Source organism: Schistocerca gregaria, chromosome 3, assembly GCF_023897955.1.
Source record: "Schistocerca gregaria isolate iqSchGreg1 chromosome 3, iqSchGreg1.2, whole genome shotgun sequence".
NCBI lineage: Eukaryota > Metazoa > Arthropoda > Insecta > Orthoptera > Acrididae > Schistocerca > Schistocerca gregaria.
The window spans coordinates 685,472,547-685,494,402 of NC_064922.1; the positions used below are offsets into that span (position 1 = coordinate 685,472,547).

Below are 21,856 nucleotides of genomic sequence, written 5' to 3' on the forward strand. Positions count from 1 at the left end.
TTTATTAAATGTTGTTAATTTATTTTTTAGGTATTTCAGTGCAATGGGTTACTCCACTGTATAGCAACAATAGTAAAAACAGAAGGTTCTGCAAGTCTCTTAAAAGGATTGTGGCCAAGTCTGTTAAAAGCTGCTGCCACAACTGCTATTCATTTTGCTGCTTACGAACAGATATGTACCTTCTTGCTCTCATTTCATCACTAGTGTGGCATGAGGTTGATATATCTCTTCTGTGATAAATCATCAAAACTGTTTATTATAAACATTAATATTTTACACAAATAATTCTACTGTATTTGGTATAAAATATTATTTATTCTATTGCTTTTACAATGAGACTAAAAAACTGCAACTGATTTTCATATATTTTCTGTGACATATTTACTTCAGTTGTACCCTAAAGAATTAAAAACTATTAAGCACAGTCACAAATATTGTACAAATAATGCCACTATTTTAGCATACACTACATTATCTTTGCTGTGATACCAAAAACTGTATTCATTGCATAATAATCGACATACTTTGAAAAAAAAAGTTTCATTCTGGGTAAGCTGTTACAGATTTTTTTATGTGCCTCTGTTACTCCCTTTTTAGGCTCATTTATTAATAAGCAGTGTGAAAGCATTGAGTTACTGTTCCAGGCACAGGCAGATTGGGTATGATTTCAAATTGCCTTCCTGTAGCTGCTAAAATTTGTGCCTGTCCCAGGAACAGACTGTCCATTTATGTGATGTGAAGAATTAATACAACTGAACTTTCTGCAGCACATAGTGTGCAGTGCCTTAGAAAAGTAACAGGCAGTACAGTTTTTCAAGCAAACACATTCCATGCAGAACCTAAGCACCAAATGTATGTTGCATGTTTCTTTCATTCTTTATGTTGATGCTGTTGAAGTACCCAAGGTTTCCAAATTAACAAGTCTCATAAAGAGATTTCAAAACTGGCTCTCAGTATCAAGGAACTGGAAAGCAATTACCTGAAGCAAAGGGTTAGAGTAATGCAGAAATGAAGAAAAGATTCAGATGTGAGGATGAGGGGAGGCTACCAGTGATAAACAAACTCAGAGATATGACATATGGAGCAAAATATATGCTTATGTCTCTCACATGTAAGTGAAGATTTCACAAAGAGTTTTCTTTACTTTTTATAGTCATTTCAAAACAAATTACATTTGAGTCAGAATATAAATATTTAAGTTATATTTTCGTATCAAAATATTTTTGTAAGTGCCTATAATGACTACTTTATTAACAAGTTTTGAGACTTTTTTTTTTTTTTTTTTTTTTTTTAGAAAAAGTAGTGTTTATGTAGGACTAGTTAGCTATAATATGTGAAACTAAAAATAGTCTGTGAAAAAGCAATCCTTCAAAAACAAAACAAAAATATTCCTTAGGACAGATAACATCAGATTGCTGACCAGAAAAATATATATGAAATGTATTTACAGAATTATTATGAAGTTGTAAAATTTCCTGTTTTTCTATGTTTCATGATTACTGCATGCTCTGTGTTGTACATCTGTTTAAAAGTGTAGTTATATGTTGGCTCTTTTGCAAAGAAGTAGTAACGGAGTCTTATATCATGTAATATTCTTCTTTTTTAAAAAAAATTTGTCTTAAAATTGCAGTATTTTCTTGTGTTAATTTTATTGCATTCAATTTAACATTTGTAGAAACACAAAATACACATTTTTAACGATGAATAACTATGAACAGTATGGAAAAGTACCTACATCTACATGTGAAACTTATTTGTACAGATAGCAGCACTGGTAATATTGTTTGAACATATACTCAAAACATTTGTAATTGCTTAAGCCAGTTATAACACCACTTCAGACTATTTCAAATCTAGGATGTGTGCTGCTTTCTCCTGGACTAGTCAACTAATGCTGTGAGAGCAATGTTAATGTGAAGTCCAATGATTATAACTTTACAGTTTAGATCAATTAAAATTTCTTTAATAGCAGCTGCCTTTTTACATTTGCAAACATTTCCACATTAGGCACTTGAGATACATCAGTGTTTTCTGTTAAAGGTATTGTCATAGAATAACAGTCAGTGACATCATTAACTTTCACTCCTACAGTTCAAATTGCCCCTATAGAGATTATCATGCCCAGTATAATATCCAAATTCAGTAAATAACAGCTAAAGCTTCAGGCTTACAAATAATTTCACACATTGGCTTTTAATGTCACAGTTTGAAATACATTAACAGAAATTCTCATCAAAGCTACACTTTTTCTGAATAAGACAATCTCTTCATATACCTTGCAATGTCTTCATTTATAATCTGCAACAGATGTGGTGTAACTGCTTTGCTGGGGGTAAATGTTTTCAACAGATGATAATTCAAAGTGAATATATTTATGAAATATTAATTTTGAAATTTTTTTAGCTGAAATAATGTTCTTGAAATTTGGTGGATTTGTTGAAAGTAACATTGACCAGAACTCATCTTCATTTCATTACTTCCTATTTCCTAAGAGAAAACAGGCCAGAGAACACCATAGTTCTAAATTGATGTGAAACATCAATTATACTTTCAGGTACATAATTTATTATGTCACAGAGTGCTGCTCAAAATATTACATCATACTGGGGTTACCACACGATTTCTTGCAGATCTTACATGCTCATGTTAACAATTGATTTATTGTTGTATTTAGCACATATGCTGTACAAAAGTTGTTGATAATTACAAAAAAAAAAAAATGTTATCAGCTGGTGGTTACAACTGAAATGCATGAAATGAGATACAAAGACACTTACATATCTTTTGTGTTCATGGAAAAATCAGTGAAATGATTTGAGTGCACAATTCTGATTACATTTTTGTTAATTACGCTGAACTAAATTGTCCCAAGCATTCCCAATGTGCCTTCTGTTCGAAGTATGAGTATACTATTTTTTAGTATTAACAGAATTTCAATATATAATACAGCAGCCCAAATAAACACTTTGTTTACATTGTTAATCTGGTTTTGGTTTATGAATTTCAGTAATCATGTGGTGATCAGATGTTGTTACGTTAGCCAATAGCATAGGAGGCTGGCAGTATGATATGGTTGTTACTGATTTCAGACATTATAATTATGGTATATTCCGTATCTCTTTTGTTATTCAATTCTTTGTAAATGAAAAGAGTTAATTACAACTAAAAATTTGACAACACACATTCCTATCAGTAGATGGAAGTAATATTAGTTGTTGTTGTTGTGGTCTTCAGTCCTGAGACTGGTTTGATGCAGCTCTCCATGCTACTCTATCCTGTGCAAACTTCTTCATCTCCCAATATGTACTGCAGCCTACATCCTTCTGAATCTGTTTAGTGTATTCATCTCTTGGTCTCCCTCTATGATTTTTACACTCCACTCTGCCCTCCAATGATAAATTGGTGATCCCTTGATGCCTTAGAACATGTCCTACCAACCGATCCCTTCTTCTTGTCAAGATGTGCCACAAACTCCTCTTCTCCCCAATCCTGTTCAATACTTCCTCATTAGTTACGCGATCTATACCCATCTAATCTTCAGCATTCTTCTGTAGCACCACATTTCAAAGGCTTCTATTCTCTTCTTGTCCAAACTATTTATCATCCATGTTTCACTTGCGTACATGGCTACACTCCATACAAATACTTTCAGAAACGGCTTCCTGACATTTAAATCTATACTCAATGTCAACAAATTTCTCTTCTTCAGAAACGCTTTCCTTGTCATTGCCAGTCTACATTTTATATCCTCTCTACTTTGACCATCATCAGTTATTTTGCTCCCCAAATAGCAAAACTCATTTACTACTTTAAGTGTCTCTTTTCCTAATTTAATCCCCTCAGCATCGCCCAACTTAATTTGACTACATTCCATTATTCTCATTTTGCTTTTGTTGATGTTCATCTTATATCTTCCCTTCAAGACACTGTCCATTCCGTTCAACTGCTCTTCCAAGTCCTTTGCTGTCTCTGTCAGAAATACAATTTCATCGGTGAACCTTAAAGTTTTTATTTCTTCTCCAAATTTTTCTTTTGTTTCCTTTACTGCTTGCACAATATACAGATTGAATAACATCAGTGGGAGGCTACAACCCTGTCTCGCTCCCTTCCCAACCACTGCTTCCCTTTCATGTCCCTCGACTCTTATAACTTCCATCTGGTTTCTGTACAAATTGTAAATAGCCTTTGGCTCCCTGTGTTTTACCCCTACCACCTTCAGAATTTGAAAGAGATTATTCCAGTCAACATTGTCAAAAGCTTTCTCCAAGTCTACCAATGCTAGAAACGTAAGTTTGCCTTTTCTTAATCTAGCTTCTAAGATAAATCGTAGGGTCAGTATTGCCTCACGTGTTCCCATATTTCTACGGAATCCAAACTGATCTTCCCCGAGGTCGGCTTCTACCAGTTTTTCCATTCGTCTGTACAGAATTCGCAGTAGTATTTTGCAGCCGTGACTTATTAAACTCACAGTTCGGTAATTTTCACATCTGTCAATTCCTGCTTTCTTTGGGATTGGAATTATTATATTCTTCTTGAAGTCTGAGGGTATTTCACCAGTCTCATACATTTTGCTCACCAGATGGTAGAGTTTTGTCAGGACTGGCTCTCCCAAGGCTGTCAGTAGTTCTAATGGAATGTTGTCTACTCCCGGGGCCTTGTTTTGACTTCGGTCTTTCAGTGCTCTATTAAATTCTTCACGCAATATCATATCTCCCATTTCTTCTTCATCTACATCCTCTTCCATTTCCATAATATTGTCCTCAAGAACATTGCCCTTGTATAGTCCCTCTATATACTCCTTCCACCTTTCTGCTTTCCCTTCTTTGCTTAGAACTGGGTTTCCATCGGAGCCCTTGATATTCATACAAGTGGTTCTCTTTTCTCCAAAGGCAATATTAGTAAGTGCTTTAACATGAAACGGTTGAAAATTATGTTATAGAGCACAAAATGTGAAATTATTTATTTGGGTGCTACCAAATGACATAACAGTTAATCATGTAGTCCAAAGCATATGCAAAATGAACTGTTAAAATATATTTATTATAGTTTTACAATGACCTACAGCAACCACATTTAGAAACATCAATATATATTTGTGGAAGATAAGACTAACTTCTTCTTTCTCTACACGAAGTACAGGACCTTCACCACTCATCTACTTGATTGTGAGTAGTATGTCAGTGGTAGGACTTAGGGCCATGTGCAGAGGAAGCAGGGACCGGAGAGGGGGAGAAAAAAAAAAAAAAAAAAAAAAAACTGGTTTCGGGTAACGTCTCTCGTTGAAGCCATTGTGACACATTACACCTTTAGGAAATAAAAAGTTTAGAGGTCTGTAATCAGTGGGAAATTTAATTTATAGTGATTAATGGTACTCGTAGGGAAATGACAGCAACAGAAAGGAAAGATCAGTTTACGCTCATAGTGGACAACTCATTCAACATGCTGAAGAGGCTGTTTTGGTAGTGACTAAGAGAACAGAGTGCAAACAATTGCAGATTGTGGCCATGTTGGGACCAATGGTGCCTATTATCTGGGTACAGATGCCATACTTGGACCATTCCAATAACTGGCAGAGAAGAATGAGAAGACTGGAGTTGCTTGTGGAATTTCAATGAAGTATTCAATCTGTAGCATTTTCCAAAGGGCTGATTCTGACTCCCCTGATTCTGAGTTAAATGGGAGATTGAACAAGAGACTTCAAAGGTTCTAAAGCTTTGCTGTGACTTCCTAGACTTGTGACCTTGTGTTAAGAACTGTAGGGTGTCCCTAAATCGATTAGGGGTGCATAGCCCATCAGAGGCTGCTATCCAGGCAGCTAAGTCGTGGTTTCACACAAGGGGATTTAGATTAGGTAGTTCTCCATTCAATACAGATAATCATAATTGTGTTCAAGGTCTACACACCACTATTAACCAGGTCTGCTCCAGAATGGCATGTGGAGGAGCTGTGAGTTGCATTCTGCCAGTATCATGCAAGTATGGAATCATGAGAGCTCAATCAGTAATAAAATTAATTATTCTACAACTCTTCCATACAGAGGTGATGATGAAGCCTCAGTGGCATGTGTGGTTACCCAGGCAGCAGTTGCCATCTTAGCATAACTCCCAGCTGTGTGATGGATCTGCATGGATATGCAAGACAGTGGTGCTAGCCTCAACAGACACCCCTTGACCAGCATGACAGCTGTGCTGATGTAAGGGAGGCACCTACAGTGGCCTGTGGGCTTATGCCACAGTAATCACAAACAGAAGGCCAGGTGCTCAGATGACCAGTGCTGAACCCAGGATTCTTGAGAGACACCTAGAATGGCAGATGAAGAAACCTTATATGAGAGCTACCCTCATTGGCCAACCAAGAACCATCAGGTCTAGCAACAGATTGTAGACCAGCAGCTAGCTGATGATGCTGTTAGACAAAGTTGAAGCTGCTTTTCCCCACAACAGACCATCAGCTTGTGTGGAGACAGTGTTGGGCCTGAGTCAGGAGTTCTCAACCAGTCATAGTGTATGGATTCTAGTCCTGCTAGGGGCTGATGGTGAGTGTTTATAGTCGCTGTTGCCATCTATGTTGTGAAAGTTACTTTGCTGACCATGGAAGTGCAACATTATGGTGATTTATGTGGAAATTTGGCCCACCACTGAGGCACACTCTGACCATGCAGCATGCTAACAGTATGCTAGCACCCAGCAGCAGAATTTTGGAATGCAGCTTGCCTGCCTGCCTATCAACTGGTTGTGAAGTCTGGACTGTGGTTGTTGCCACAAAATTCCTCTCTCTTTAGGAAAATTTGGTCCTCCAAATTGCAGACCATTGCTAAACCTGTGAATCATGTAGTATAACACAGTGTTATTGTGTTTACATCACCTTACACTCTAACTTACAATTTCTACATTGACTGTCTTTCTTCTTTGCTTACACAATCTCATGATGTATGGAGACTGATATACCCGCAATTGTTCATACCCTGAGGTTGACTCACTTAGCCACTATGTAATGGACTAGAAGTTCAAGTGGTCAGATGCTTTGCCAATGATAAACTTAGGCTGTACAGGCAAGGACCAGAATTTAGATGTTACGTGAAGATGAAATTCGTATTACCATGTAGTGGTGCATGTTGTTTCTTAATGTAGCAACAAGTCTCACTTCTTTCTACTGTACTGATGAATGATGTTTATGGAGAAACATGATTTTTAAATAGTAGCAAAGAAAGGACTGCCCATTGTGCACACATTTTTCAGATTTGTGTGCAGATATGAAGCGAGAAATGTGAGTACGCTGTATCAACAAGGCACAACAATGATCAAGTGTCTTTATTTGTGATCAAGAAGTCATTTACAATTTACAGTCATGTTTGGACTACACAGGGTCTTATGACAATGCTCTAGCCTCAGAACAAAAGAAGTTTTATTATGTAATCTCTTACTTGCTATCTGTCATTCGATGAGGTATCATGTCCAAACTGGTAATGAGGATGTTGTAAATGAGGGACCTGTACTCTTAGTATTGTAATGGTTTGTGCAAACTGTTAAATGTAGAAGAGTTCATTAAAGAGTGGTTACATGATTTTGTAGCTAGTTGCTAGAGAATATAAGCTCTTTTACAGCTCTTGACCCTCTTCAGACAGAGGCAAAGCTCCACAGTACAATTAGTGGCACTAAATACTAGGACTACTGCACAAATAATTGTTGAAAAGATGACCATAAGAATGTATTCAGGGCAAATGGTATAATGAACAGCTTCAGGGTCACAGGTTACTACATGAAGTATGTACACTCAGCAATGCAAAAGCAAACTTGAGCCATTGTACCACTTCAGCTGCTAAATATAGTGCAACACCTGTACCTCTTAATGCACACTTCCTTTCCAGCTATAAGATTGTCAACAGAAGTGAGTATGGTGGATCTAGGTTATTATTCAGGTAGGTCATATTCCTGGCTGGCTGTATTTCTAAAGGATTATCGGGCAAATACAGTGGTGGATACATTAGATTCAGAGTTGTAGCCCCTATTATTGTTGCCGGAAGCTGAAAAGTCAGTCTTGAGACATCACACCTCATGCTGTTGAATTGTACTCTGCTGTTCTTTAGTTCTAAGTGTTGTGTTCCCTTGAGGTCCTCTGCTGATAGCAAATGGAATAACTACAAGTGGATTATATATAGAATATACCCAAAGAGGTTCTGTCTTCTGGAAATATGGTTGTCCTGAAAGGATGTCCTGCAGGAATCCTCCTTCGGATTCTGCCCTTCCCCTCCCCACCCACACCCCTCCAATAAACAGTTTTACCTTGCTTGTTTCTGTGACAGTTTAGACACTGACAGAAGGGCACACCATAATCTGCTTTCTTTGAGGTTGCTACAGCTTGTCTGCTGACACTTAAGAATGGCCCTTCTTAGCTGGTGTAACCAACAACATTTAATTCATCCTTATAGTTATATAATTCTGTAAGATCCCCCATCTTACAGGATACTGGTGTATTGAGTAGCACTCATATCTGGCATTGGTACCCACTATTGGTAAACATATTAACTCATGGAGGCAGGTGCAGTTGGCCCTGACCTCCAATGTTGCAAGATGGTAGTACAGTGAGAAGGTACTCTCCTCTGGAGGTACAATAAATTCCAGCTTGGTTGGTAATTCAATACATTCTTGGTGTAGACTATTCAGAAACTTACTTACCAGTAGCAAGGCAGGAGTTAGCTGTCCATGGACTGCATGGTGTTTGGATTGCCATAATTTGGCTATGTCTATGTGAGTGTCCCATGCACTGTAAGAAAGAGTGCACTGGAAACTTGTCATTGCTAATTATATATCTAACATATATAGTTAGGCTTTCAGCATCATCAAATCTCAATTCCCTCTCCCTCTTCTCCTTTTCTAAACTGCTCTCTACCCTATTTTGCACCCCCTATCCCTTACTCTGTCCCCTATCTGTCTCTGCAAGTCTCTTGCAGAAGCTACATATTCAATTTATTTGACATGGAAACACCCTCAGCAAGTTGACTTCCACAACTTTCAACTTCTTGCAGAAGTAGCTTCCACAAGTGGAAACAGTTTCTTGTAGCTCACTACAAGTGGTTGGCTGTCTTTCCAGATGTTGGAAGTTTTTTTTAAACTTTTTGTGCCTTCATAACTGGTACCACAATGTCAGTATTGAAAATGAGAATGGCACAATAACAGATCAACTGAACAAATGTACCAAGGGAAACCATAAACATATATGCATGGCCACTGTCACCCAAGAAAATGTGAAAAAATCAAACAATTAGTTTGTTTCACCAGAAGAAAAAGTAGAATGATAGTAGAGGCATCTTTAAATTTTAGCTGAGCTTTAATCTTAGTGTAAACATAAATCTATTACATTTGTAATAAATAATGTTTGTAAAAACTGACGAGTAATTAAAAGTTGGTCTCTTGGTGATCAGTTTTGAAGCATTTTTGTATCCTGTTTCCAACTGAATTACATTTATAGTAACTGTAATAATACTATTGGTGAAAGTTGAAGAAAATTAAAAGGTAATTCTTTGTGATAGAACATGCAGCATTGTTGTATCCTGGTTTCAAATATTTTATTGTACCATACACAGATTTTCAAAAGTTGCATACAACATTCTCATAAATAATTTGGTCAAAATCCTCTGATTGTAATTCATTTAATAGTGTTTCTTCATAAATGTGTATGCCTCTCTATCCATTTCTTCACCCAAAGATTTCTTTTCATTTCAACTTTTGTCACAATTTATCTTTAATAATAATAATAATAATAATAATGCAAGTATGATGGCAGGTGTTATTGTTTATAGCATGAAACCATAAACAATCTATTTGCTGCTCTCATGACACACCTCTATTGGAAACACTTCTTTAAGTACTTGCAGCAGGTTGCTGAAATTAACTTGCCCAGACTACTTGCAGAAGCAAACTTGTGCAAGTCTTTGTTCTCATGTAAACACCTCAGCAAGAATCTGCAGAAGTCACTTGCAGAAGTTACTTATTAGTGGATATGTGCCTTATGATCTCCTTTCATCTAGTTGTACAGCTGCTGAGTCATATGATAAAATCCCTGCCTCTCACTATCCTGCCACCCCTTTTTTGTCTTGTGCATCCTTCGCTACCTCCTCTCCACCTCTATCTATCCAGACAACAGCTTTGGTAATCAGTTTTTAATAATCAGTCCCCCTGCTACCATGAGTGTGTATGCTTGGGTGTCTTATGGTTGTGTGTGTCACACGAGAAAAAGAGCAAGTGACAGAAAGCTAATGTTAACTGATTTTATTATGTGTTTCTGTGCACCATGTATCAATCCTCTATAGGTAAGTGTTTGCCTTTTACGTATCTTACATATTGTTCCATCCAGGAATTTTCTTATTGTTAATGTAAAATCACGTAAATGCAAAACGTAAAAATTCCTTAACTCCAAAATGCAAACAGTGTTTCTTAGGTGTCGCATTCTGGAACATTTCATCAATAATTCATAATTATTTAGTATAACTGTTATCATTGTTTTGCCTCTTCAATTTTTTCGTGCACAAAAAACATATAATTTTTCCTGTGTACAACTTTGTACACAATGGTAAGGAGAGGCAGGTTTCAGAGTGGGGCAGCAACTGTTGACTGTTGTCGTAGGAAAACAAGAGCAGAAATGGTTAACGAAAAAGTTAACACAGTAAACAGAAGATTTACTTAACTTGTATTTCTCCAAGCAAAAGAGGACTCATTACATACAATGCAGTGAGAAATAGAGTCCAACTCTCAGTGTCAACAAGATGAGGCTCTCTGTACTAAAGCATGAACAAAGGAGCCAGATTTGTGACTAGTCAGTGTCTGCCTAGCTCCAACTACAAGTGGGGCATCTGGCTTCCACCTGCTGTCCTATACTTCTGTGGCAAAGGGCACCCGTGGTACAGAGCACCTGAAGGTGTGGCCAGTGGATGTGCACCATTGGGTCCATTGGATCCTGCATCACCGCTGTTGGTATCTGACGGAAACTTGCAATTCCATTGCCAAATGTATGATGCCCGTGGGGTTGTATAGATTAGTGATACCACATTCACCTCCCCCAAACCTCCTCACCATCATCATTTAAAGTGGATGACTGAATGATGATGATGATTGGGGGGGGGGGGGGGGGGGCAGATGGATGGATGCATGTAGCAATTACGAGGCAGGTGCCGAAACTGAGGAGAGTGCTGAGCTCCCACCTGCACTCAGGCATATGCCCTGAGCTCATCTGGGAACACTCACTCAAAAATGGGGCAGAGGGCACATGCCCACATCCAGGGGGAGAGCAGAAAATGAAGACAGAGCCTCTTCATGATAAGTCCCTTGTCATAAGAGACTATCAAGAAACTTATCATTTATTATGCTGTCCCCCTTGAGGGATATTATGTTGTATCTGAATATAAGTTATATTAAATGCTTAAACATAATTTGATTGTAAAGTAGTCCCTGATTTACATATGCAGACTGGTTTTGCACAGTTGATGACTGCAGAGGGCCTGATAGCAAATGGGACAGTTGCTGCAAAGAAAGGCCCACCCTCTGTTGATGGTGGCTATTGAGAGAGTGACTACTGTGAAATGGTGTCGACTTCCATCAGCTCCAGGACCAGCACCAATGGCAGGCATCTGTGATAGCCAGATGCAGTGAGAACTGCTACATACAGGCAGGCATGGAATCTGAAAGCACAAAGCCTGTGCAATTCACATGGGCGAACTTGGTTCTAATGATGTTGCAGCAATACTTTCAGTCCCTGCAGAAAAAACATAGAAAGTGCAAGAAAATGTACAATGGTGCATTGCCCCCAATGCTCCCATTCACCATACAATCTATAAAAGACCAAATTGTTAGTGTGACATTTTGCCTGTCTGGACAGAGTGAGCACCATCTGCCATGGCGGGTCAGCAAATTAAAGCAAGGCACCGTCCATGTAACAGCTCCACCACCAATAGTCCATCATGTGTTTGGGAGTGGTAGGAAGACAAGAATAGCAACAGAGCTTCATCCCATGTGTGGGAGACATGAAGTTTGTCCATCCATTGCTTAAATGTTCATAAATGCATCTATCTTCACCGTTGGATTGAGGGTGGAATGGTGCACTCAAGATGTGTTGATAGTGGAGGTGGTGAAAAACTGTTAAGACTCAGCGGCAAAAAATTGAGATCTGTTGTCAGTCACAATCACTTCAGGTAATTCTTGAGGCAAAAGATTGACAACAAGGTCTGGATTGTAGAATAAGCCATAGCTGAGTGCCACAAAGGGAGATTTACTGGACGTGTCAATGACAATGAACCACGTATTCCAGTGAGGACTTGCAAAATCAAATTGCAAACATTTTTAAGGTGCCTGAGGTTTTGGCCCATTCACAGAACTTCTGAGATGGGGCACACTGATATTCAGAACAAATTTGGCACTGAGAAGTCAACTGTTCAATTTGAGCACCTGGCCCATGCCAAGTGCAATGATGTCATGATGACTGCTTGGTGTGAATGAATCCCCAATGATCTTGGAACTTTAGTGAACTACTATGGCTATGGACAAAATATCAGCGAACTATCAAGCTATGAATGTGTCTGGCTGAATGCAGCCAACCAGTGTGGATACAGTGCAACAGAATCTGCTAATCAGGACTCATTACTGTGGCTTGGGCAATTTTCTGGTATTAAGCAGCAAAGCATGTATGTCTTGTGCATCATTGTAGCAACAAGAATCAGAGGACTCATTGAATACAGAATCTGGGCCAACAGGGAAATGCAAAAGAGTATCTGCATTAGCATGCCTAGAAATCGGCCAATACACAATCTCATATTGATAATTTGACAAAAGAAGATACTAACATTGCAGGTTCTGCACTGTTCGAGTAGGGACTGACTGAGAAGGGCTAAACAAAGATTGTAGAGGTTTATGATCAGTCACCAAGTAAAACTTTCTGCCAAAACGATGCTGGTGAAACTTAGTGACACAACAGACAGTGACAAGGGCCTCCTTTACAGTTTGCAAATAATTACACTGAACCTTGTTCAAGAACTTTGAAGCAAAGGCAGTTGGCTTGTCAACAGAGCTAACTTCAGGTGATAAAACTGAACCGATGCAAGGAGAGTAAACCTCCACAACCAAGACAACAGATTTGACTGGATCTAAATGAATCCTACACAAGCAATGTAAAGGAGCCATAATTTCAGCAGTGTTAGGAATAAATCAGATCTAATATGTGTGTTCCCCTAACTGACAGAAATTCCCACTCACTGCATGTGGGTGTAAGGTCATAGATAGCAAGCAAATGGTATTTCAATAGGTGAACACTCTGACTGTTAATTACATATCCTAACTACTCAAGTTCAGTCTGACAAAACACATATTTTTCTCTATTACACCTGAAACCAGTTGCAGACAACACTTAAAAGAGAGTGCAAGGATTGCTATTGTGTTCTTCAGGAGTATGACCTGAGGTGACAATATCATCTATATAATTCAAGAAAAAAGAAATTTTAGTAGTCAGCTGCTGCAGAAAGTGCTGAAATAGGGTGGGTACAGAAGCACGGCCAAAGGACAATCTCAAAATTTTTTGAGGAGACCCAAATGACTATTAGTGAAAAAGACCTCTTGCAGCTGATTGTCTTGAGGGGATTTGCAAACATATGTCATGCAAATCAATTTTGGAAAAGTAATGAGTGGTGCCCAATATATCAGTCAGTTCTTTCAGGTGTGGCAAGGGATAACTGGCAATGACTGACTGAGAATTCATAGTTTTCTTAAAGTTGGTGCCCAACTAGAATCTGCTGGACGGCTTCTTTAGAACAACGAGAGGGGACACCCACTGACTCGCAGTAATGAGTGCTGTGACCCCACTGTCTTGCAGAGCAGTAAGTTCCTAAGCTGCTTGTTCTTGATGAGCCTGAGAGACAGGATGAGCTCTAACAAAACGTGGCTGTGCATTGTCCTTCATTGTGATATGGGCAAGAAAATTATTGTTTTTGCCTAAACTGCCGCAAACCAAATCCTAGGGTTTGGCACATAACATAGCAACACTGTGCCGATGATCAAAGAAAGAAACAGAAAGTATGTTTCCTGAATGCTTAACTCAAACAAATAAAAGAGTCTAGACCAAAAATATTAGCACTATCTCAGAAGGAAATCACTGTAAATCATTGTCTTTGTCAACGCTCAGAAAGTTGCAAGAAAGCTGCAAGTGCTGAAGACAAGTATGTCTTGGCTGTTATATGCCATCAGTGTATGGCATGATTTGCATAACTTAGGCTTCCCAAGCAATTTGTAGATGCTATAATTGAGCAAAGTCATTGAAGCTCAGTGTCAAGCTGCAATCAGATTGAGTTTCCGGCAATGGTAAGAGACACAAAAAGTTTCTTGTCTTCAAGAAGAACTGCAGATGAGGTGGAACCATTTTAGGAGCAGCTATTACACTGTTGTTTTTGCTCTAATTACAATGTGAGGCTTTAAAAGCACATTACAGACTGTTTGTGACTTAGACTTGCTGGAAGGAGTAGCATAAGGAGGTGCGTTATGTTTCTGTAAGCACACAGACTGTACATGTCCCCATTTACTGCAAAAGAAGCAAGTCACTTCACATGAGGGGCAAGACCTGTGAGCATTTGTCATACTACAGCAAGGGCATGCCTTCATACCATGTGCCATATGTGACTCATGTTTATGTGAGTGCTGTGGCTGTGGCCGGCAGGGCCACTGTTTGCAAGGTGGCTGCAAGGTCTGTTTACTGTGTCTGTCCACTGAACAGACATGTGCTACCTCAAAACTGTCTGCTGTGCTTTCGTATGAATCTTTATAGTCTAGAATCTGAAGAACCTATTGCAAGGAGGGATCCAGGTATTTATGAATCTGTTCCCAAATCTCTAAGTCATCTACACTATGCATGATAGCACCAGAAACTATTGCATCCTTGTAATATTTGTTTGAAACTTCACTATCTAGTAAGGACTTGCAATTCAGACACCCACGGACTGTATGTCTGTCCTTGTTGCCTATGCAACCTGAAGAATTTGTAATGAACAGCTGCCACTTGACTTGCCCCTTGCCCTCTTAATACTTTGTAAGGTCCTGCAGTAGGTCCTCGCATGGTACTAGTTCAGGGCAGAATGTGGAAAACAATTTTGCACATGAGTGATAAACAGTCACTCCTGCCATGAGCAAGAAATAAGAATGTTTATCAGTATGTCATGTGCCACGATGTGCACGCATTGAACTGTGCAAGAAGCTCTGTGCATTCTTCCCTCATCTCATCATGAAATGGTAACACATATTCAGGTGGTGCAGGCAGTGGTGCTGCCATTGGGTCCAGCACCTTGTTTGGAACTGTCTGCACCATCCTGAAGCAATTCATCACATCAAGCAGTTGTGCCATTTGTTGACTATGAAATTGAATGAACTGAGTTATGTCAACTGCAGACAGCACAGCAAGTGATTGCAATGTAGTATCCACTATCTATGCAATGAGCAAAATAACAAGAGAGTACAAGCAAAGCAAACACTGGGGACACAGAGGAGAAGTAACTGAAAAAAAATGAACCAAAAAGTGTTTTGAAAATGATATAATATACTATCCATTTGGTTTTCTTGGTGTGTGTAGAGATAGTTTAGTGAGAGGAATCTCAGAAGAAGGCAGAAATTAAATTAGTTACAAGACATCTTGATGGCATGCACAATCATGGGAAAATTTGATGAGTGCTTCATTTACTTCCTAAGAAGTGTGTGAGATCTGTTTGGTTCTTGAGTGAAGTAAAACAAATGTAACTTCAGAATCAGTTCTTAAGTTGACCAAATCTCAAACATGGAAATGGATCTATGCGAATTTTTGTGTGCATGAACTGCCCAACAGATTACAATGCTCAAGAGAGAATTACTGGAATTTTTACAATAGGATCTTGTACAAAATCCAACAAATTCCATTGATGAGTTTTTGCATTTCACTGCAAAACTTTAACAGGTTTTTAAATTCAAGTCACATAATGGTAACAGCAGACAGGGAAATGTGTATCAGAGTGGGAATTACAATAAACACCAAAATAATTATCATTGTAACGATAATTTTCATAGGGGGAACGGTAACAGAAACTTTCATAATGAAAATCGAAATTGGGAATGAAGATTTGAGGGGCAGGAGCCTCACAAAATGCAATGCCAGAATACGGGGTCAGGTAATTAGAGATATCCACATATAAGTTGCAGAGGTGGCAAAATAAACTATTGTTGAAAAGGACATGTTATTTTAAAAATTCTGTGACTGTCAAAAATTCAGCAAAAAAGCCTCAACTGTTGGAAATAGAAGTTACAACAAGTAAGAATAAAGTAGGGAATAATTTTAAGCAATGCAACTCAAAGAGGGCACAAGAAAGACTGTAAAATGTGTGGATAACTCTGATGATGAGGATATGGGCTGAAAAATTTACCTTTTGAAAGGGAAGTTACTGATGGTGTGAATATGTGTTTGTAGAAAGATACTGTGATTGGAAGAGAGGCTGAAGTGGATCTGAATTTGGTAGAGGTGGAATGCATGGCAAACTCAACAAATTACAGTGATGTAGGTGAAAGTAGATGAAGCTATCTGTGAAAGTGGCAAAGTCATAGTCTCATCAGCTGGAAATGAATTTTGTGTCATATTGACAGAAATATGTGAACACATTTTTGAAGGCAGCATAGCAACAGTCTTGTCAGCTGGTGATGAATTTCATTATGTATCAGCAGATGTGAGTAATGTATTGTTAAAGGGAGATGGAGATGATATTTTAGGTGCCGATGATGTAAAAGTTGAAGCTACTGATTGAGATTCTCAGAGGAAGGCATTTGTGCATTTATTTTGATTGATGGAAGTCACCCAGTGGCTCCTGATGAAAGCATGAATTATTGTTGGATGTGGAAGATGAAAGTAAAGGTATTGTGTTAGGTAGTGGGTCAGAACGCAAAGTGTTGGAGAAATCTGAGAGTAGAAAAAATGAAAGGAGAAAGGGTTAAATCTCAGTTTGGCCAAATTCATGTATACTGTGAGTCTAATGTGGAACACTGCATTAGCAACAATTTGTATGAAGTATCAGTGGAGGTTGGTTTCCATAATGTATAGATGGATGTAATGGATGTTATAAGTAAAGAAGGGTGGTAATAAATGAGGATTTGATTAATAGAGAGGAAGTTTTAAGTAGTGTGGTTAATTATGAGAATGTTGCAGCTTCTGATATTGTTAATTCTGAGGAAGCAAGCAGTGTATTTAGGCTTATAAGGATGATGAAATGACCGTTTTTGAGGATGATTTAAATCCTTCAGATGAGTTGGAGGTAGAAAAGGAGACTAGGAATAGATAATAAGACTGAAGATTATTCTGAAATTATATTGTGTATCATAAGTATGGAGGAAAAAGGAAGGGACTTTGAAACTGATCACTCAACGGTGCAGTGTTTAGTGAAGGGTGAAATTAAAAACGTGCAACCAGTAAATGAAATAAATGATGTTGATGAAGAAAGTAAGTGTGTGTTTCTCAAACAAGAAAGTCAGACAGGAAACTGAGCTGCAAATGTAACAGTCTCTTGGTGAACGAGGAAAGAGACTTAAGTTTGAGCAGTTAAAAAAATGCAAAAAGTTGAGATTTAACCAGTATTCATTCTGGTGAGAAAAATGCTATAAGAGGTAATGGTAGCAGAGTTGCACCTTGTGCATGAAAAATGTGATGATTATTAGTGTAAGTGAGTAAATAAGTGTAATTTCATGTGTAGTTTTCTTAAGAATTTTTGGGGCTGCTTCTGTTGTGTACAAGAGGTAATTTGGTAAATTTAAGATGTAAATGGTAAATGGTGCAATGAGGTCAGCAGAACAAAAATTAATTTCATTATTTATGTGAGAGGGGAATGAGTTGTGCTGTACAGAAGATTTGGGGATGAAATTTCGATTTTGGATGAGTTGGATGCTGTTTATTTGTAATTAATGTATGCACAAAATTTGGTGCATGGAGGTCATCAGACCTCAGTAAAATTTTAATTGCTTGTGGGAGTAAAACATTTAGTTATGTGCAAAGTATGAGTTAAGTTTTTCAGGATATATCATGCGAATTAATTCTATGATGTACATTATTTTGGAAGAATTCTCAATAGATATGCATGTAAAAGTAGGAGAACAAAATGGGAGTAAAGTGGACACTGGAACTTTTCGAGTTGAGAACTGAAGGGAGCAATTGACGACACTTTCTGGCAATTTCTGAAGGAAGACGGACCTGTCTAGAGTATCATGTGCATTTCAGTTGTATAGGAGATTGTTTCTGGGCAATGAATGGGTGCTACAATACTCTAACTTTTGAAGGGGCTTTATATTTCAAAAGGTTTGAATGGACACCAGACTGTGGCTCTAATTTTTGCTGCTTGATTTAAGGAACTGAGAATAGACAGGGTATGAGTTACGATTCTTTTTATCAAGTTTGTTAATTTGCGAATCATCATGTTGAACTTGGAACTGTTTTAAGCTGGAGAATCTTTTGGGTATTGTGATCACGGAATGGACTTAGTTTTCATGAGTCTTTGGTTACAATTTAGTTTCAGGAGTTTGCTTCCATTCTCATATTGCTCTCAACATAACATTATTGCATTTGATAAGGATATTTTCTGTCTGCATTTTAACTGAATATTGTAGGACCACATCCCTTATATGTGAGATGTCTTTTCTTGAATAATCGTTATTCAACTTAATTCTCTGATGTCTTCATCAATTAGAGCTATTAGAACAGAACCCTTTTTATTAAATTATTTGCATATCCTTAATTTTATATTACTGTGTATTTTATTAACTTGCAATTCTAGCCAATGCATAGACTATTTGACTGCAGGACCACAGATACAAGTTATTATTTGCAGTGAATTATCTGCAGGGCATGAAAGCAGATGCGCATAGACCGTCCCTATGGCGACATCATGTATTCTTTTTAAACAGAGCTGTGTATGGCCCCAGTACCTAAAGTACAAAGAACCGAAGATGAAGATACAACTGGATTGCTTGTATGGGATGCTATTTAGGAAGAGCAACTACACTAGCAGTAACTATTAGGTACCATCACAGTAGCCACCAGAGAGGTGAAGGTTAATGGTCAGGAAGCTGGCACGTTGGACTAAGGAGGACCAGGTGAAGTGAGTTAGAGAGAAGGTGTTGAGGTTGTGGAGGAGTGAGGATAGGGTGTCCTTGCTTCAGGTGTCATGAAGCTACTAGCATCAGTGAACCTGAACTAGACAGGGAGTTTGGGGTTCTGGGAGACTTGATAGGTTTCAATTATATGAATGTGTGATGTCTGTTCTTTTGGACATGTTCAAAAGGAACAGGCACCATGTGGTAAGTTTCCTCTATATGGCCCATAAAAAGGTCAGCATAGGTGACTGTCATGTAGATTCCCATGGTTTTGCTGTGGACTTGTTTATATATTTCCTGTTAAAGGAGGAGTAATTGTGTACCAGGATATAAAGGACATAATTTGTTATATTGCATGGTGAATGAGGCAGCAGGTTCGTAATATGAAGGACAATGGGAGAAGTAGTGTTTGATAGTAGCAAGGTCGTGGCATGAGGGGTGTTGGTGTATAGGAAGGTGGCATCAACAGTGATGATTAGAGATCCAGGAGGCAAAGGGGTGGGGATGGTACAGAGTCAGTGATGAAAATGGTTAATATCTTTGATGTGAGATGCTAGGGCAGTTGGTTGGAGGTGTTAGTCAATAAAAGTGGAAATTCTTTCAGCAAGAGTATAATAGCCAGCTACAGAGGGGTGAGCAGGATTGTTGGGTTTGTGAATTTTGGGAGGCATGTAGAAGGTGGGTGTGCAGGGTTCACTGGGATGATGAGGAAGATGTAGTCATGGGAGAGGATCTAGGATGGGCCTACAGATTTCAGTAGGAATTGAAGTTTATGTTAGATTTCTGGAATACGATAACCATGGCAGAGTTTGTACGTGGAGGAGTCAGATTGCTGGCAGAAGCCTTCTGTTAGGTAATCACTGAAATTAATTATGTCAGTAGTGGAGCTTTTGTCTGTATGGAGGATGATTAGTTCTGGATCTCTTTTGAGGTCATGTACAGCTCTCTTTTCTTCTTAGGAAGCATTCTTCGGAAATATGGTGAGGCTAAGTCGGAGAGAAGGAATTGCAGGAATGTGACCAATGGGTGATTAGGTGGGAGAGTAGGAGGGTCACGGGTGGATGGTGGTATGAACTGGGAGAGACAAACTTCAGCATTGGGATTAGGTTGACTTTGGTTCTGCTCTTGGGCTTCAGGTTTCATCTCAGCTACTGATCCCTTTTCTACCCCATCAACTTTAATAATAATTCTCAGTCCCATTTTTACATTATTTTCAATTTCTGTGAGACTATCCTCTAGCCACTCTCACCTCTCCAAATTCAGATCTCATAGGGTTTTAAAGTAAAGAAAATCAATCTGGTGTCAACCATTGCCCTTCTGCACCTATTTCTTCTCTCTGAATTTTAGGGATGCCTGCAACACTACCAATACCATCTGACCCACATCACTGTACGATATCTTGATTTCAGCGGCCATGGCTGATGCTTATAAACACAAATTTACTACGCACCTGCTAACTGTACTTAACTTAAATGTGTTATATGCCCTCTCTGCTGCTGTGGATCCACTGATTGAGATGTGGACTGCTGACTGCTGTCTGGAGATGCCGCCTGAACCATGTGGACTTTTGCTTGCTGCCTGGAGGCACTGTTTGGTGCTGTGTGAATTGCCACCTGCTGCTTAGAGATGCTGTACACTGCCACACTAGGATGAGATGCCACCTGTGTAGACAGCTCACCAGCCGTGGAGCAAAGCCAAGTGTGTCTGTCACCATATGAGTTTACACTCGCACACTGCTACCTTTGCAATATGCTGCTGTTTTCAGTTGCACATGTGATGCATTGAGAAGCCGCTGTCTGCTGCTGCCTCATGATCAGCTGCCAAGTGCTGGCAGTGCTACTAACATGTGCAACTGCACTTAACTACTGCACTGCATGTGCTGCTGTTGCTGCTGCACTACACAAATCTCTTGAGCCCACAAGCTAACTGACTTCTTCTGAGATTTGAAAAAAAAAAAAACAACAAAAATTACTGTGATGCAAAATCCCAAAAAAATCTCAAGTGGTACAATTCTGGACAAGCTGCCACAGTTACAATGATAAAAAATTTATCATGGATTAATCAATCTAATTGAGACTTTACCAGAAACAAGCATTCCAATAATGACTTGACCTGACAGTTTGCTGTGGGCAATATATGACCCAGGACCTTAGCACTGCTTGCTGAAGTCACTACTGGATGGTTGTGCAATTACTTTGCAAGACCACATCCTAACACAATTAAATATTCCTTGACCTTTTATTAGCAAAGACAAATTTTTGAATTGAAATAATGAACTTTTTTATGCAAACAGTCCTTCTGAGGAACACCTGCAACTGAGCATTATATTAGACATTGAAAATATTGCTTCAGTTGTAAGGTTTTTTATTTTTAGTTTTTATTTATTTATTTTTTTCAATGCTTAGTTCATGACTGGTTCTGGCCTGCTACATGCCCCTCATCAGGTGTGATAATTATTTTGTACTGAAATCCTGAGTAATGCGGCTGAAAATATAGGATACAGTCTACCACCACCTAGTGTGCTCTCCATCATGGTACTTGGGGTCACAGCACAAAATCATCAAACCTGATGGTGGGAATTTAATAGTCTGAAACCAGTTGTGGACTAAGCAATGAAAAATAAAAATAATCTTACAACTGAATGGTACTTTCTATCTCTAATTTTGTTTTTAGATCAAACCAAATGTTTTTTTCAAGAATTATTCACATACAAGGTCTGTCCAAGAAGTTCC

General features: G+C 38.6%; 1 protein-coding gene across 7 annotated transcripts in view; it reads left to right on the forward strand.

The window, feature by feature from the left end:
* Positions 1–1,708, forward strand: part of LOC126354269 (mitochondrial thiamine pyrophosphate carrier-like) — a 119,287-nt gene extending 117,579 nt beyond the window's left edge. For all 7 annotated transcript variants that reach the window (XM_050003809.1, XM_050003806.1, XM_050003807.1 and 4 more), the window contains one exon: positions 31–1,708. In XM_050003809.1, the coding sequence (XP_049859766.1) occupies positions 31–204 (174 nt within the window). In that variant the 3' untranslated portion in view covers positions 205–1,708. The remainder of the gene's footprint in view (positions 1–30) is intronic.
* Positions 1,709–21,856: the final 20,148 nt, after the last annotated feature.